The 18,980-nt window shown below is 51.0% G+C and overlaps 1 protein-coding gene across 4 annotated transcripts in view; it reads right to left on the minus strand.

Moving 5' to 3' along the window:
- SFMBT2 (Scm like with four mbt domains 2) overlaps positions 1-18,980 on the minus strand; it is a 202,600-nt gene that overhangs the window by 11,902 nt on the left and 171,718 nt on the right. For all 4 annotated transcript variants that reach the window (XM_039216643.1, XM_039216642.1, XM_039216644.1 and 1 more), the window contains 6 exons: positions 17,897-18,036; positions 10,310-10,419; positions 3,690-3,865; positions 2,339-2,505; positions 1,861-2,124; positions 800-928 (listed from right to left, as the gene is read on the minus strand). In XM_039216643.1, coding sequence (XP_039072574.1) covers positions 800-928; positions 1,861-2,124; positions 2,339-2,505; positions 3,690-3,865; positions 10,310-10,419; positions 17,897-18,036 — 986 coding nt within the window. The remainder of the gene's footprint in view (positions 1-799; positions 929-1,860; positions 2,125-2,338; positions 2,506-3,689; positions 3,866-10,309; positions 10,420-17,896; positions 18,037-18,980) is intronic.

Below are 18,980 nucleotides of genomic sequence, written 5' to 3' on the forward strand. Positions count from 1 at the left end.
TGTTCTGGCTAATCAGTCATCTCACCTGAGGAGTCAAAATGCCGCCGTCCTGCAACTACCCCCATCCTTCCGCGCGGCACCTAACACGCCCTGGGCTCTTACCATTTTTACAAGCGTGAGCACGAGGCTGATATGGAGGACATTAGGTGAGACACAGCAGAACGCGGAGGAGGGGCAGACACACTCTCCCTGTTTCTCCCGCTAAATGAGATGAAAAGCCCTGCGTGTGATGAGTGAAACGCACATGGGGCGGAGGAGGGGCGCCCCAGCAGAGCCGGGGGGACCTGAGACAGGGCGTGGTGGGGAGCGCTCTCCTTGTACGTCTGCCTCCCACAGCCAAGACCGACTGCTAAAGAAGCTGGGAACCCCAAAATGCCGACGGGCACGAGCGGAAAGGGCCCCGCGAAGCCTGCTCTTTCCAGCCAAAGGACTGGGCAAAAGGCAGCCTAGGCAGACAGAAACCTTCTAGACAAAAGTGGCCTGACTGAGGGCAGAGAACCCGCCTCCCACCCCCCTGCCGATGAGAGCAGCGAAGGCCAGGAGAGAGGCCCTGATGTCCAGCTTGGCCAGGTGGCCCCAGGCCCCACAAGGGATTATGGGAAAACCAAGGGACTTGGGTCTCTGCTTGACCGCACAGAGCCCCTGGGAGGTGTCGGGGGGGACCACGTGTGCCCTGGCCGCACACCCGCCTCCTGCTGCGCAGTGACGGGGAGGCAGCCCCTCCCCTGCCAGAGGCAGGTCCCAGAAAGCCGGCTCTGTGGAAGGACAGACAAACAGTGACAGACACGGCAGGAGGCACCTGTTCCTGAAAGATCCTGGCCAAGTGCGCGCAGTCCGTCAGCCTGATGAAGCGCACCACGTCCGTCACCGTCCACTCCAGAGGGTTGCTCTCCAGAACCAGCCTCTCCTCCTCCTCTTGCTTGCTTTCCTGACGGGAGAGGGGGGAGGAGGTCATCTCTTCTGCGCACGGGCACTCAGGACACCCCGTGGGCCCGAGCCCGACCTCCCCCCCTCCCTCTGGCCTCGCCCTGGGCACCCGGACAGGCCGCAGAGACTGCCCGTCTCTAGGGACTTCTTAGCAACTCGTCTGGCTTGTAACTTTGCCTCCAATGACTTGGGTGCCTTTAAAGGTTAAAAAAAATAATAAATAAGCAAAGCACAGTGGGAGCAGTGGCTGAAAGCCAAGTTCAGGACGTCGGGGTCTGCTTAGCAAGGCTGTGTCTCCCACTGAGGAGGGAGGGTGTGGGGCGTGGGAGGGCACCCAGGAGACAGCCAGGCTGTCCCCACTTATGCTGGTGATGACGCTGCCGACGACCTTCCGGCTGAGCGGGTGCGGGGGTGGCCTCGCATCTCATTGTGTCACAGAGGCCCCTCCCCCTGGGAAGGGAAAGCCTGGTGCCCAGGGGGACCTTGAGGACGTATTCTGTCTGCTCTCCTGAAGAGACTCCTTCCAGAGAAACAGGTGCCTGGACCTCCTTGTGACCTCCACCCCAGAGGTGACGTCACCAGGCCTTGTGCCCGGACTCGGGGACCCGGCTGGCGCCACTGCTACTGCTTTTACTACTTTATTTTATTTTTAAAAATTTTTAAATGTTTATTTACTTTGAGAGGGAGAGACAGAGCGTGAGCAGGGAAGGGGCAGAGAGGAAGAGAGAGAATCCCAAGCAGGCTCCGCACTGCAGCGAGGAGCCCAACGTGGGGCTCGAACTCACGAACTGTGAAATCCTAGGCCACGTACGTGCCCTGCTTTTGTTATTTTCGCAGGGAGCCCCAAATCAAGGCCCGGACCTTCAGCACCTCGACACAGCACCTGCCCCCCTACAAGTCAGCCCACCCCCCCCCCCCACCCACAGGCCTCACCTCTGCAGGGTCGTGGCCGCCGGCTGGGCCCTGCTCCCCGCCCTCGGTGCAGGAGACAGCCTGCACCCTCCGGCCCCTGCGCGGCCTCTCCACGGGCGGCCGGCGCTCGGGCTCCGTGCTGCTCCTCAGGGTGACGGCCCTCCGGGGCCGCACAGAGGGGACGTCGGCGGAGGAGGTGTCTGTCTGGTCGTCGCGGAGCTCGGAGCCCGTTTCCTCGCTCCCCGTGTCCTCGTCCACGGCGTCCGCGTCCTCCTCCTCACTCTCCTGGGCCGAAGGGCAGACGCTGAAGGGAGGCCTCTGCGCCCACTGACCTGAGGGCCCACCCCGCCATCCCCGCCACGGTCGCCGTCGCAGTCCCCGCTCCCAGGCCGTGTGGAGCGTGGGCTGGGTCTGGGCTCCCGGACTCGGAGCTGTGGCCTTGGCCGTGAGCAGCCACGAGGACCACCCAGGGCCGCGAGGTGCTCTGAGCAGGACATACCTCCCCGGAGCCCGTGGTGAAGTCCGCGGCAGAAGACTTGCGCTTCTTCTGCACGAAGATGCATTTTCGCCGCTTCCTACGTCGGGCCGGCTTCGGGGGTCCACTCTCCCCGCTGGCTTCCCCAATGGGGGGCTTCACAATCTTCTTCCTCTTTCCATAATAATAGGCTGCAAGGGGTCAGAGGATCAAAAACAGTTTTTAAAGGCCTGGCACGCGTACGCATGTGGACAGAGAGACAGGGAGAGACCAGAGGAAGATGGGGAGGAGAGAAAGAAGAGAAAGATCATTCTTCCATTTAGAACAATGAAACCTGACATCTCAGTATTCCTCAGGTTCCCCTCCGTTTCCTTCCTCCGATGCTCTCATATTCTGAATGTGTCACGGACACAACTCTGTGTTTTCAAAATCTCAATGTCAGAGCCCTAACCCCCACATGTGACTGGATTTGGAGACGGGACCTTTAAGGAGGAGATTAGGGTAAATGAGGTCAGAAGAACGGGGTCTTAATCCACAGGACCAGTGTGCGTACAAGAGGAACAGACACCAGGAATTTGCACACACGGAGGGAAGGTCACGTGGGGACAGAGAAGACAGTCGTCTGCAAGACCCAAAGACAGGGGCCTTAGGAGAAACTGACCCTGGTGATGGTCTATATTAACACTCAGAGCACCCATGAGAAAACTATCTACCAACTTTCAACAACAATTGTCATCTTTTATAAATTAAATGTGTCGGGGCGCCTGGGTGGCTTAGTCGGTTAAGCGTCCGACTTTCGCTTAGGTCACGATCTCGCGGTTCGTGGGTTCGAGCCCCGCGTCGGGCTCTGTGCTGACTGCTGGCTCAGAGCCTGGAGCCTGTTTCAATCTGTGACTCCCTCTCTCTCTGACCCTCCCCTGCTCATGCTGTCTCTCTCTCTCTCTCCTAGAAATAAATAAAACATTAAAAAAATAAATAAATAAATAAATAAATAAATTAAATGTGTAATCGACTAATGAAAACCACTGCTAAGGATCCAATTTTCAATGATGATCACGATCAAGGCTCACTGCTGAAAATCTCAACTGTCCCATAAGAAAACCCCCCATTATTCCATAAAGACCAAACGCAGACGGGCGCCTGGATGGCTCAGGTCGTGATCTCATGGTTCACGGGTTGGAGCCCTTTACCCGGTTCTGCGCTGACAGGGTGGAGCCTGCTTGGGGGTTCTCTCCCCTCTCTCTCTCTGCCCCTCCCGTCCCAAAATAAACATAAAAAGTTTTAAAAATAAGACAAAAACAAACAAAACCGACCAACTACCTTACCCCACAGGTTAGACCCAGACACCTGTGCTGTGGGCGTAATCTGTACTTACTGTACTTGGTTTTGGTGTGAACGGAACAGTTCTCTGGGCAGTTTTCGGACACCAGCACAGGACTGAACAAATTTGGGCAGCATTCCAGCTTGGCACAGACCCGCCGGCAGAAATCCGCCACCTGGTCGGACGTGCGCACGATCTTGGCCACCGCTCTGTAGGTTCTGCCTCTATACCTGGAAGGGAGAAGGGAAACGCAATGGCGACACCACACAGTCACTCGGGCTCGTCCCGCACAACGCGTTCCAAAAGCAGCCCCTTTATTTCCTATGCAGAAACCTCCGGACCGTTTGTTTTTATCATTCCTTCTGAGTTCGCGACAGCGTTTTTACGAGAGCCCAGCATCGTGCAGAGTGCACGTGACCGAGGGCGGTCACAGGATCACCTCCACAAAGATTTCCACTTAGCACCTTTTCGCTGTGGGATACGTCATCAAACACCCCTGTTCCAGAATGCTTCTGGAATCCAGATACCGTCACGGGTTGCTCATCGCTTTTGAGGAAAAAAAACCTTTCTCCTGCCCAAGAAAAACCACATGCAGTGAAGCCACAGACAAAAGAGGAGAGACCATTTCTTCTGGAAAGCAGGTTGAATGAATTCTTCTTTCAAAAATGGGCACCGAAGCCCGGGTCCAAATATTCGCAGTGATGATGACGTAAATAACACTTGGCTCTTCTGAACACTTGGGTGTAGGTTTGAGCCACCTGTCAGCACAGTTTTAATATACCATCAGTACAAAACAATCATAACCTTCTCAGCTGACAACATCTGAGTCAACATATCACAGAACTGGCTCCACCGCCAGGAAGGAGGCATCAAAACCGCAGAGCCTCCCCAACTATGCCCTTGACCTGTATCCGGATGTTCAAGTTGAAATCCTGAACAACAATGTATCTTCCAGAAAAACAGCAGGAGCTCTGGCAAGTAACACTGTTGAGTTTTGGAAACTGGCCAAAATCCAGAGGCGTGACCATCAAGGAAGCAGACGCTGCCCTGGCATGGGGGATGGGCACATGCTCTTTGCAAAACCGTGGGGTCCACTTGTGTTTTCAGGTTTCCAAAAGTTGGCCACAAAACAACAAGGACACCAGACAGTTCATGCAGCATCACGCAAGGAGAGCATCACTTTCATAATCTGTGAGTACAATATTATGATCAATGGGCACCTGGGTGGCTCAGTTGGTTAAGCGTCCAACTTTGGCTCAGGTCAAGGTCTCAGTCTGTGAGTTCAAGCCCCGCATTGAGCTCTGTGCTGACAGCTCAAAGCCTGGGGCCTGCTTCAGATTCTGTGTCTCCTTCTGTCTCTACCTCTCAAAAATAAATAAATGTGAAAAAAATTTTTTAAATATTATGTTCAAAACCTAGATCTGGTTCTCTAGGAATAATGCGGTGATAGAAATAAATAGGATAAACTGATTTTGGGTTTAATTCAGCCTGGTTTCTTTTATGCCTGTGAAGACCAGAAGAATACGCCCCCCCCTTGCAATAAATCATTTTTTATAGTATCTATAGCCAAAAAAATTAAATTCTAACTTGAAAAATCTGGCCTTTGTGCTCATTCTCTAGTCTTTCTAATCCCAGCCCCTCTGTACTGATTGTTGCTGTATTTCTCTGAAGTGTTAAGGTTGGCTTTCCATGTAGTAAGAACTAAAAAGTAATTTTTTTGTAGATAAGATCGTGTTTTAAATCACACAGTGCTGAACAACTATTGATACTTCCAGGACCTCTATTGACCCTAGCTGGAGGAACGCAGCCCCCGCCCCGAGAGGGCTCCGTGATGCACTTGTGGGTAGTTCTTGCCCGTGGCTCCGGTACTGCTTCATAATAAAACCAACACAGTTCTGTGGACACAGTGCATCTCCCATGTTCTGGGGGAAGCAAAATAAAAAGATGCACCTGGTGTGCTGTCCCTGGCAGTTTTTTCCCACTACAATTAAAAAAATAATGTTTTTAACATTTACTTATTTCTATAAGAGAGAGACAGACAGATCACGAGTGGGGAGGGGCAGAGAGAGGGAAACACAGAATCTGAAGCAAGTTCCAGGCTCCGAGCTGTCAGCACAGAGCCCAACGCGGGACTCGAATCCACAAACTTCGAGATCATGACCCGAGCCGAAGTCGGACGCTTAACCGACTGAGCCACCCAGGCGCCTCCCACCACAACTTTGGTATTCCTAGGGTGCTCTCCTCTAAAGAGCTCAATATCAAGATTCTTGAAGTCTCTTAAAAAAATAAAACGAGATATTGGGGCACCTGGGTGGCTCAGTCGGAAAGGCATCCAACTTCAGCTCACGTCATGGTCATGGTGGTTTGTGAGTTTGAGCCCCGCGTCAAGTTCTGTACTGACAGTGCAGAGCAGGCTTGGGATCCTCCGTCCACTCCCTCTGCCCTTCCCCTGTGCCTGTGTGCGCGCTCTCTCTCTCTCTCTTTAAAAAATAAATACGCTTTTTAAAAGAGAAAAAAAAGGTGAAAATAAGTAAAATGATTTTAGAGTAAAAAGAAGCAGGAGAAACGTGAAAATTGCATCCAAATTCAAACTGTATAAATACAGCCCAAAGACAGATGTTCCCAGACCTCCAAATTCCAAAGCAGATGCTTCCAGAAACATGCTAGAGGGATGTATGAGAACAAGAACAGATGTCCGTGGGAAGTGGAGATGGGGTGGCTTTTTCTCGCCTCCTAGTCTGGGAGCACTCCGTGGAAGTAAGCGTGTCCAGAAACCTTTCGAAGTTAGGCAATACCAATCTAAAGTTGTGAAAACAGGATCATAGTGTGGTTTAAAAGTAGTGGAATGCTCTCCCTTCCCTGCCCTTCTGGAACAGCTCCATTGAAAAGCCCGGCCACTTGGGCCCAACTCAGAACAAGCACGGAGGCCATTCTAACACCAGAGATCCCCATGGGCCGCGTGCCTCCCTCTGCCCCGTCCTGTGTCTCTCCGCTTCCTCCTGTGTGGTCCCAAGGGTCCTCCTTCATTAAAAGCATCCCGATCTGTGGCAGGTGGGAGGCGATTCATGAGTTCTCAATTCATGAGAACTCTAATCATTATGTGCAATAACATTGGGGGGGGTGTTTATTTTTGGAAAGACCCTCTCCAATTCCAAGCATCCTCAATGGAGCTGTGTTTGAACCGGAAATGCCACGCCCAGATCCTCTTGAACTTAATTAAGCACACGCAGAAATTCACACTTAGGCTCTACAAACTGGCTCAGCCACCTGCTTCCTGTAACGTTTACGGTATACATTTTTCTGGATAGCAAATGACCAAATCTGAGCAATGTAAAAATTAACAAATGAGCGAACTGAAATTTTGAATTCAGTGAAAAGTCTGTTTGGGAATCCTTTTTCACACAAGTCACTTTAGAGTCAAACATTACATCTTGCTATTCTCAAAATATGAGCATGAGTAAACGACAAAAATAAAAAGGTGAAATCAGGGGCGCCTGGGTGACTCAGTCGGTTAAGCGTCCGACTTTGGCTCAGGTCATGATCTCACGCTTAGTGGGTTCGAGCCCCGCATCAGGCTCTGTGCTGACAGCTCAGAGCCTAGAGTCTGTTTCAGATTCTGTATCTCCCTCTTTCTCTGCCCCTCCCCTGCTCATGCTGTCTCTCTCTCTCAGAAATTAAAAAAAAAAAAAGAAAAAGTGAAATCAAAACACATAATATTAGTAATTGCTTATGGAAAAGAAACAAAACTACCATTTCTAGGGAGCCAAGCGTGACTCACCTCAAAGATGTGATTTTCCTTGCTTCTGCCTAAGTGATGCGGAAGTCTAAGTCATTCCAAATTTAAGAGGACATTTCCTCTTTAAATATTCTGAATAACTGTAACAAAAGACTAGGAAAAATCTATTAAGCCTTCACCTGGATTTTGTGAAGATTATCACAAAAGCCACTCAAAGCAGAGTTAACGGTCTTTTTCCCCCAAGAAGATTCTATAACATGTCGGAAAACATTTAAATCTCTCCAGATGCACGGAGTTGGAACTCTTCTAATCCCCCTAAGGCATAGCCTAAATTCCTCCTCCTGAAATTCAAAATAATGTAGGTCAATCCAGTATACCTGAGTTCATTGGAAAGAGAATTTTCTCTTCCAGGATTGCCGGAATGAAGTATGGTAGAAGCTACTTTTCCTTTTACCGAGCCTCTACGCGTGCGCCTCTCCATACGTGTGGCAGACTCATGATACGGACCCCTTACGCACTGTTCAATGCCGCAGTAATTTGTTTTAGTACGAAAGGTACTGTCATTAGACAAATAGGAAAAAAATCACTAAGGGGCAAGAGACGGCAATGTGTGTTTTCCTCCTACATACAGGCCAAACCTTCCCAGTGGAACCTCCATCCAGTCAAGTAAGTGGGTCTTCACTCCTCACAAGAGGAAAAACCAGTCAGAGAGCCCAGGGGCACCTGGGGGCTCAGTCAGTTCAGCGTCCGACTTTGGCTCGGGTCATGATCTCACAGTTTGTGGGTTCGAGCCCTGAGTCGGGCTCTGTGCTGATAGCTTGGGGCCTGGAACCTGCTTCAGATTCTGTCTCCCTCTCTCTCTGCGTCTCCTGCTCATGCTCTGTCTCTGTCTCTCTCCAAAGTAAACATTAAAAAGAAAGCCTGGACGATCTCACCTCCTCTCCTCCTGAAAGCTCTCCGTGTAATACTGTCCTTTAAGGACCACAAGAAGACAACCCGAAGTCTGAAATGCAGGACCCCCTCCACTAGGTTAATTTATTCATGACAGAACAGAAAACAGGAAGAAGCCAGCGGTCCCTCCCCGCATGTGTACCGAAGAAAACAGCAAAGTTGTCAAGATCTGAAAAGTTCTGGGTTTACATTCAGAAGCAACATGGAGCATCGTTAATGGGGATGCTTCCCCGCCCCACCCCCACCCCCCGGAAATGCTGAGATCTGAGATCAGATCAGCTGTGCTGTGACCCCACACCAGAGAGACAGACGCTTTCTCATTATAAGCTGCTGTGCCAGATCCGGCTAAGGAGTTCACCATCACATCTGATAGGACAGGAAGACACCGCCTTTCCAACCCAGCAAGGCCGACCATGCTCCTTGTATCAGGGTTGGACTTAACAACAGCTCTGGTCAACTCAGTAACATGAAAACCAGTGAAAACATGGCAAATTAACTCTCCCTTTCGTTTTGGCAAGTTTCTGACTTATTTAATAGGGACAGGGGCGATTTTAATGGGATTTAAGATTTTTACATTTTTCCTATTTTCTTATCCATTAGGTATATTTTGGAAGTACTGAATTTTACAGAAAATGCTTAAAAGAAGAGGTGTTTCTCTGTATAAATACTTGTTGGGGATTCTGGCCACCACCATCCCTATGAATTAACCTCGTAAGAGAATGTTCTGCTGCTGATGACATCCCCCTTAGACAAAGCAGAAAGATACAGAATGTTACCCTGGGAAGAAAAAAACAAACTTGTATTTCCTTCTGCACTACAGGTGAGGCTCATGTAACTATTTCCCGGGAAGGACGAGATACGCGCCACTTCATATAAACATTCTATGAACATGTACTTCCTTTAACTTCTGTGAGGTGGTAGAACATCATCAGATGCCAGATGACTTTCACTGAATCGAAAATTACAGGCGTGCTCAGGGCACGGGGGCCTCAGTCGGCTGAGCGTTCAACAACTTGACTTCGGCTCTGGTCACGATCTCACAATTTGTGAGTTCAAGCCCCACCTCGGGCTCTGTGCTGACAACACGGAGCCTGCTTGGGATTCTCTCTCTCCTTCTCTCTCACTTCTGGCTCTGCCCCTCCCCTGACTGCACTGTCTCTGTCTCTCTCAAATAAATAAATAAAACTTTAAAAAGTATCATTTCCCAAGTGTCACATCCAAATGCTATTTTATTTAGGACACTGTGATTCAAGAAGTTGACCAGGAAGGTCTATTCTCCTGAAAAGCTAAATGAATATTAAGAACCAAAAGTCAAAACGATTATTAAATGAAATTATCTTGACAAAAGGGTCTTCTGTCTGCCTCCTAAACAGACAACCGTGTTTAACCACCTCCATCCAGTGGGTGCGTTGATGTCAGAGCTCGAGAAGCTTAAAGCAAAGTCAGAGTATCATCTTTCCCATTAGCCTGTCTTCAAATAAAAGGAGTGACCAACCACATGTCAACCCACAGCCCACTAACTAAAACCAAACAGAAGTACAGGTTTCTTACTATCCTTTAACATGCTCAGCAATCAGAGCACAGAGAATCCGTGTCTGGCATTAACTCCCCACGGCACCAAATATCAAGAACTGTTCCTGAATAATGTGTAATGATGATAAGGGACATCCTCTCTTTTTATAATTTTCCCCCTTCTGATCACATAGTCTATTGGCTTTAAAATGCGGTGAGTTCCGATTCTGAATGTTTAACAGAATAAAGTATTAGCTAAAGAAATCTCTCCATTATCTCTGGAATCCCAATGCTTAAGGTGGCTCCGTGTCACAAAAATGCCAATGCACCTGCACGTAGCGCACAGAACTGTGGAATGACGGCCTTCTATTCGTCCCCGTTTCTCTGGGCCATGTCACAGAGAGGAATGACAGCGTCTCCGGGCAGCGGGCTAACCGTTGCAAGAGCACCATCCTGCAGAACCGAAAATACATACTTTGCCTTCAGCGTCTCCTCTTGGAAATTCCAGTGTGGACCTTCCACCAGCTGTAGTTCTCGTAAAACCCTTCCCGGCTTGTAGGCGGCATTGATTATCATGCTAAGAACCTGTGGGAAGAAAAAGAGAGCCGCCATGAACTTGAGTGGCAACCGTCCCCACTAAAACAAGAATGCTGTGAGAGCCGCCTTCCCGCAGAGGAGAACCCGCCGGTCACATATCCACTGCGTCGAGTGACACTGATTTGGTTCGGCGCCCATGGGAAAAGAAGGGTGGTAAAATCCAGTCCCGCGGGCGGGCATGAGGGACTCTCCTCAACATCCCTGGTTGAAGAAAAACGGATCTATTTCCTCCTAAGAGCCGCTGATGATCTTCAACAGGATTCCTCTTCAGGGAGATCAGCTACTGAGAACTTCAATTTAGTTTTGAAAATAAATTTAAAGGGAATCAATAAGACAGAGGCAACTGACCCATGCCAACAATTCAGAACAGACCGGAGGTATCTGTAAGGAGGCAAACCGAGCGTTTGAAACTCACCTGGTGCTGACTCGATTATGGACAATTCATGCGGGGACAGTGTTCTCAGAGAGGAGAGTGTTTCAAAACCCAGTCTGGAGTATCTAGTACCAGCCAGTATCATATTTCCTCAACCGCCCCTTATCCCCAACTCCCAAGTCCAAGGAGGCACACACGTGGTCACTGCCTCCCGTGGCACCCCCTGGAAGACCGGACGCTGCCGTCCGTAAGCCCCAGCTGCGAGCTCTGAGAAGGTAACATGCACCTGTTACCCTTGCGTGCCAAGAACAAGGACTTCAGATTCCGTGGGGCACTCACTCTCCCTTCCATAGCAGATCATCGTTAACATGAACATTTATGAGTTCCAGAATGTTCAACGGCTACCGCCTTTGGGCTAGACAGCAGTTACTGGATGTGAAGGTGCAGCATAGCCTGTAAGTGACCATGAGACCCATGGGGTTTAGTTCCACAAGACGCACCTGGATGATGACCTGCTGGGGGCCAGCCCCAGGAGCGCAGGTAGGAACGGGACGCAGCATCAGCCACTCATGCAGCCCCCCCCCCCCCCACCTGCCGAGTCCGGGGAAGGAAAAAGGCAGGCACTGAGCTCACATCACACACTGCAGAGCAGACCCCCACGGAGGCGGGGAGGGAAACACCTCACTGAGATGAGACTCAGGCATCACTGCCAAAGCACCCACTGTTTACAGCGGAGACGGCCCGGTGTCTGAGAGAGGATGGAGACGGACATATGTTCCTGGGATTTTCATGTCCACACCCTCCGTGTATGTGATGTGTTCCGGAAACACAACTCATGTGGCTGGAATCCCGAGTTCATTCCAAAAAACAATGATGCTCTCTTGTAGGATAACTGAAGAGCTGATCTTAAATATATATATACACTTTTAAAGTATACCTATTTTGGGGCGCCTGGGTGGCTTAGTCGGTTAAGCGTCCGACTTTCGCTTAGGTCATGATCTCGCGGTTCGTGGGTTCGAGCCCCACGTCGGGCTCTGTGCTGACTGCCAGCTCAGAGCCTGGATCCTATTTCAGAGTCTGTGTCTCCCTCTCTCTCTGACCCTCCCCTGCTCACGCTGTCTCTCTCTCTCTCTCCTAGAAATAATAAAAAAATAAATAAATAAAATAAAATAAAGTATACCTATTTTGAGGGGGACAGGGCTCCGTTCCAAGGGCTCCGGAAGTCCCCATCAAGAGCATGTGGTCTGGCCGAGGTACCGAAAGGCCAGGAGGAGGCCGTACAAGCAGTCTGGGCGGGTTTATATTTTCAGTATTAGAATAACCGTCTGGCTTTATGGTTTACTGTCCGTACGGTTTACAGAAATCAAGTTTAAGCAATAAATCCAATTAGAACTGGCTGAAATATCGTACAGAGTATTTATCAGCAGACAATAGAATTTAAACCGATCCTTTTCATCGTGTTTCATGGGGGGAAGGAAGGAAGGCCCAGAGCTACGTGTTCTTTGCTGCAGAACGAAATGCATTTTGCGACCGAGAAAAGAAAACGCCCTCCAAAATTCAATTCAGCCTGGGAACGGGCAGCCATTACGTTGTCAAAAGCATCCCATATTGAATAATTTTCCTGTGGCATTGCCAAAGCCACATCACGCATTGCCGAATTCAACAGGCTCTCTCTAAAACTCTGGGATGGTGAGCGGAATAATCCTGTGTACACGACACCTTGGTGTGTTACAGTTACCGCTGGCGGCTGGTACGACCATGCAGAGTCAGCCTGAATTACCGTTCCTCGCAAAACACTGGAACTCAGCGCACCGGATCATGCCCTTGATCAGGAAGGGTCGCACGCACCCTGCCCCCAGTTAGCTGAGGGGATGTCGGGCGTGACATGAATAAACAGTGTGCCGAGTAAGCTGGCGTAGGGAGGCTGAGCCACTCCAGGAGGGAGGTCAGCCTCCAGAACACCTCCCTGGATCTCCTGCAGCTCACGAAACGTTTCTGCAGAACCTACTTCACACACAAGTCTCAACAGACGTGCGATCGAACCCCAGCTCCAGCCTGTAGAAGCTACGAGTCCTTAGGCAAGATGTGTGACTGACTTTCCTCTTCTGTATAATGGGGGCACTGCCATCTCTCTGGCTCATGAGGGGACCAGAACATTCCTCCTCCAAAGACGCCACTTTCACACAGAATTATTTGAGCCGAAGGCAGCTGAAAAGCTACACGCGTATAAGAGCTCCCTGCTCTCCCCCCTTCTGCCTGGAAGTAGGTGAACACGTCCCTGTGTGCAGGTGTTTCCTCCTAACCGGGAACGGCTCCCGTCCTTGGAGACAGAAAGACGGTACTGAGATGACTCTGCACAAGCCTCACTGAAAGAACCCTTAACTTCCATTCATCTCCAGTGTATTTACCTCCCTACAATCTACCACCCTGAGAAGCCCAGACCCCGTTTACTTTGTCCATCACCTCTCTGTAGCATACTGCCATTTGTTAAACTGATATGTGAAAGTTTCCAGCGTAACGGCCTCTTTGGGTTTTTGCTTCCTTTGTGGGAGGTGCCCTGTGCGTGTGATATACACCATGTCTCCTATTATTCTGTTTTGTGGTCGGTTTAATTTGCAGGCCCCAGTCACTAAACATGAGAGAGTAGAGACTTTCCTCCTGTACAATAGGGATGTCAGGAGAAGTAAAGGAGATCACATCGTGGCACAAAAAATGTTTAAAGGTAGCCCTCTTCTCAACACTGACGTGGTCTTCATCAGCCCATAAAATAAACGGTCTCCTGTGCCTTCACCTGCTCTGTCCCCACTGGCCCATACTGATATGCTAGACTTACATCTCTGCAAATCAACTCTGCTCAGAAGCTCGACTTTCTTGGGGCACCTGGGTGGCTCAGTCGGTTAAACGTCCAACTTAGGCTCACGTCATGATCTCGCAAATTGTGAGTTCAAGTCCCAAGTCGGGCTCCGTGCTGATAGCTCAGAGCCTGGAGTCTGCTTCGGATTCTGTGTCTCCCTCTCTCTCTGACCCTCCCCTGCTCACACTCTGTCTTTCTCTCTCTCTCTCTCAAAAAGAAACATTTAAAAAAATTCTTTAGAAGCTCAACTTTCTTGCTACTGTTTTCTTTCCAGAATGAAACTTCCCGGAGAAATAGCCTACACTTTTTCAGTCCCTCCTCTTCCATTTCATTCTCCATTGACCCAAATCTGGTTTCCTCTCCCACAGCTAACACAGAAATGCTTTGGGAAGGTCACCAATGACCTGCCACCAAATCCAGTGAATGCTCCTGTCTCACTGGGCCCTGAAGAATCTGGCCGTACTCTCTGCCGCCCATGCCTGGCCACGTCTCCGCTGTCCTTCCTCTGATCATCAGACACAAACATTTGCTCAGAGAGTGGCATGTGGGTCTGGGTGCGGGCAGGGTGGGGAAATGAGAGAGGAGGGAGAAGAACAGAGGTGGGTGCTGCCAGTGAGAGAAGAGCCCCCCCCCCACATGCCGTGTGGGGGGCACAGGAGCCACTCGATGAACCCCGGTTTCCTTCCCCCACACCTTCCCTTCCAGATACGACTACAGCACTCGGAAGATGATGGAAATTGAGGGGAGTTCTTCCCTGCTCACATCATGAAATTATGTGATTCCAGGATTTCCTTTCATATTCAGCATCATGAAATGCCCCCAAAACACCTGAGTCATTTGGATCATTTCCAACCTTGAGTATATCCTACGATCAAAGTCAGAACAATGTTGAATGTACAGGGAACTTACATTAATAAGAATACAATTAATAAGAAAACGATTTCCTTGAGAGTCAAGAAACGAGAAAACTCTTCAGAACCCAAATATGAGTTAATGGAAGGAAGACAGATTCTCAACTTCCAAAGTGTGTAATGGGCTGAATTCTAGTGATCGTGGGGAGGGCTCTTTGGGAAAGATGGGCTCCCATGGGAACATGAAGAATATTCTCTGTCTTGTGGGGTGTGGGGGGATCAGAAAAAGGATCTGACACAAAGGAGCCCCCCACCCCACCCCCACGTGTTCACTCTGCGTCAACAGACCGTTCTCTGAACCAAGGCCTGGATCTGCTCTGAGTCCTCAAAGCCTCACTTGAATCTGATGCCTGGAGACTCACTGCCCAGAGGGTGAGCAGATTGGTGTGGACCCTCCCTTCAGCCTGAACCCTCCTCTCTCTGGCAGTCCGTGCCCTGGGAGCTGAGGACTGTCCTTGCAGCCTGCACTTCCCACGTCCACGGCCTCTCCGTCTACACCCACATGTGTCTGCTACCCCTGAGCAGTGTGGACGGAGGATGGCTATCGCGCGCCATCTCCCAAAGATGAAAAAGCCCGTGACTGCCAAGTCCACCGATGGCCTGAAAAGCAAACGCACTGTCTTTGCTCCAATTATCTCGTTCTCTTTAAGTAAAACGGAATCTGAAACCACTGAAACTCTGGTGCTGGAGAAGGCGCATTAGCATGAATATTGGTTTGCTGGAACTTACAATTTTTCTTGCACTCACAGAACTGAAGCGCTTGCTTTTTTGCCTCCTTCTTCTCTTCCTGACTCATGCAGTTTCTGAACATCGGCGAAAAACTGGTTTTGTCATCAGAAAAGTAACCTGGCCTGGCCTGGCTTTCACGTTTGGCCGCCGGCACCCAGCGCAGGGCTGATCTGGGGAAACCACCGTGGACTCCAAAACCGGCTGCAGGGAGGTCAGACGACCAGCCCCCCAAGACAGGCTGACCTGGAGGGCACCACATTTGCTAACATCCGGCAGGTGAATTGGGACCTCGTGCTAATCTCTGGAACATTCCATGACAAACGGTCTTGCAGGCAGCTTCAAAGGCCCCGCCGGGTCGCCATTATTTTAGTGCCCACCTCCCTGCTCCTTTCTGATCCATCCTGAAAAGAGTAGCCCCGACACAGGGAGGGCTCACCGTACCAACAACCCACTCCCAGGCTGGACGCCGGAGGGTCACTGCTTGGTCCAGGCGTGTGATTTCACACCCTGACACGGATCCCCGTGCCTCCGGTGTCTTCTTCAATCCAGTTCAGCATCCGAGGTCAGTGCCCACAGACGGCTCATCGGGGACGTAAACCCACCTGCCCCTCAGGCTGGGCCAGACCCGCACGGTTCTCTCCCAGGACGCTGGGCCTGCCTGCAGGGGGAAGGGGGCAGCTTCACAGGAGAGCAGGTGCAAACGGCCGAGGACGCCAGGGCCGCGGGGACTCTCGATCCAGACCTGGGCCCGTGTCTGGCCCTCGAGGTCCTTACCCAGAGCTGTGCTGGGAGCCCTCCTTCCCGTTCTCCCTTTCGGGGTGCAGCCGCCCGCTCCTCTGTCCCCACAGACTGCAGGGGACGCCCCTGTGCCCTCCAAGCGCCCGTCCCAGCCCTGCCCCAGCACCCGAGCCCCCCTCCCCCGCCCCGCTCTGCGGTCTCCACTCCCTGCTTCTCTTTCCCCCTTGACCGGAAGCACATTTAAGGACAGAAACCGCCATCTGAACATTTTCTCTGTGACGTGCTTCTGAAGAAAGGACCACGGCAACAGCCTGACCAGAAGTTTCTTCAGAGTTTCTGCTCTGCCACAACCCCTGTTTTCTCTCTAAAACGGGTTTCTGTTTTCTAAACATATGAAGTCTTTAGCTGCTAATTCCGTGGACGGCCTGGAGAAGCAAATGCGTTCTGAGTCCGCGAAAACTAGCTCCTTCTCTTGGAGCAGAGCGGAGTCTGAAACCACGCGGAGGTCCCCGCGGTGAGGGGGCCGGCCTGCGACGCAGTCACCCGGGGGCTCCCGTCCTCCAGAGCGAGACGCCTGCACCCTCGGGACGCCCGGGCAGGCCCCCTACCAGCCAGCTGCTCCGTCCCGCCTGGCGCTCTTCGGTTCTCTGCAAAACGTGCCGCCCTCCTGCACGCATACAAGCCGGCCCGGCCTGCGGGTCCACACTCCGGCCTCGCGGGACCACCTTCCTTTCCTGGACACCGCCCTGAACGCCCACCCATGCATCCCAGGCTCGACTCCCTCTGTCCAAGCCACATCGAGTGTCACCGGACATCGTCACTGCCTCCCCGTGCTCCCAGAGCACTCCGCTCTCGCCTTGACAGAGCACCCCCGTACTGTGTCTCTAGCTTAGAATGACGAGGCCCCCCCGACAGGGCCATTAAGCCCAGGGGGCCGGGGGCAGACCGCGTAGAGCTGTGCCCCGGGCCTCGTGCGGTGCCTGGCTCTGAGAGGCTGCCCGACAATGCGTGTTCAATGGATCAACAGAGGGAAGCACACTCTTCGTGGTACAGTAGCGATAAAGAATGTATGTGCAGGGCCCTCTTTCTCAAGCGGAAGCACTGATATGTACAAAAAAAGCAGAGACCATGTTCAGAGCAGCTCAGAAATGGCTCCAAAATCCCAACCCATCTCCGCACCGGGTCAGCAGTGAGGCTGGAAGCACAAGCCAGAGGAAAGCCGCCATCAATGTGGTTAGGCTTCGCCTACTGATCTGCAGGCGGGCGCCCAAAGGCAGGGAGAGAAGGGGAAATAACGGCATCAAGATGATGCGCGGCTGGGGCTTGGCCCAGGACACAAATGTCCTACAAGTACCCAGAGCCCAAGGTGCATTCAGCAGGCACCACCTACGTGCAGGTGGCCCGCTAGGTACAGCAGAGTGGGGCGGAGAGACGTCACTACTCTTGGCTCGGCCTTGGGGGCGGGGGGCAGGTCTGTCCTCACAGCACTTGCTTCTGTCCATCGAAGTTTACTTACCTCTTCAGAGAAACCTCCGGTCTGCACTCCAGGCCCTCCCCCCGACGCACAGCCCGTCTCCCCTGACTTCCCGAAGCTCTTGATTCAAACCCACTGCAACATTTCCCCGGACTCAGGGGAGGAAGGTCTATCCCTTGTGCTGGCCTGGGAGTCTTTGACGGGCACGACCGCCGTTTTCCATCTTTGTCTGACCAGCGCCAGCCCAAGGACTGAGAGAAAGCAGGTGCTCGGAAAACGTCGCCTAAACGGATTCAGATTGCTGTCATCTCCTTCAGAGATTCTACCTACATCTTGGACACCCTGTGGAAATCAGCCAGCTCTGACCGCTGTTGGGGATACTTTACCTCTTTGAGAACCAGCACACACTTGCCGGGCCCCACGGACTGCGGTAGCTCTGCGATTCTCCCTTTGTTCAGGTAAGGGCCTGAGAAACACCTGTGGTTGATAAAAAGCTGAGGACAGCAGTATTTCCCGTTGACAGGGCCTGCAGGGAAGAGAAACAGAGCGGACGCCTTAGGAACCAGCAAAAAAAACTTGCTTAATCCACTTAGCTGTCAGAATTACCAGAGGCACGCGGTGTCTTAATACCAGAATGTCTTATAGCCACAATAGCTTGGAAGTCCTGGTTATTTTTTTTCTACCACATAAGTGAGCTTTTCTGTTTATGAGGCAGGATTCAAGACACACAAAAAGATGCTACCAACAACACAATGACAACTAATGTATCCCTAGGCAGCTAAGAAAAAAACAGTATCAGCCACAAAGCTAAGTTCCCCTGAGCTTTCTACCCCAGAACCCCGCCCCCCCACCTTGCGCTCCCCTTCCCTGAATCTGGTGTTTATCATTCCCATGAACGTCTATAAACTTTACCACACACACAGGTGTATGTGTATCAACACACAATAGAAGGTATTTTGGATATTTTTAAAATATGGTAAAACCTTGTTTACAAGCATAATTCGTTCCAGAAACATGCTTGTAATCCAAAGCAGTCGTATATGGAAGCGAATTTCAAGTAACACTGGCTCAGCTGTGATCATGTGACATTCGGCATCACAAATGAATCATATTGCAAGACCTCGCTCGTTTATTCAGTTAACTTATTAGAAACGTTGGCTCGTCTTGCGGAACAGGTTATGCGCAATCCAAAGTTTTACTATATTCCATCAGTGGTTTTCTGCAGCATCTGGTTTGTTCAATGTGAAGTTTCTAAAATCCATACAAGTTGGTAAAGGTCTAAACAGAACGACCATCCATTTTCCACTTCTGTGCGTGACTCCATCACATCACTATGGCACAAGTGAGGTTTCCATTTTCCTACTGATGGACATTTAGGCATTTCCACTTTCTCGCTATTACCGACACTGCTTTGGTGAACATGGCTGTGAAAAATCTGCTTCTGCTTATGGGCGAGAGGGTTTTCTGAGT

This window comes from Hyaena hyaena, unplaced genomic scaffold (assembly GCF_003009895.1).
Source record: "Hyaena hyaena isolate Hyena2069 unplaced genomic scaffold, ASM300989v1 scaffold_647, whole genome shotgun sequence".
In the NCBI taxonomy this organism is placed as follows: Eukaryota; Metazoa; Chordata; class Mammalia; order Carnivora; family Hyaenidae; genus Hyaena; species Hyaena hyaena.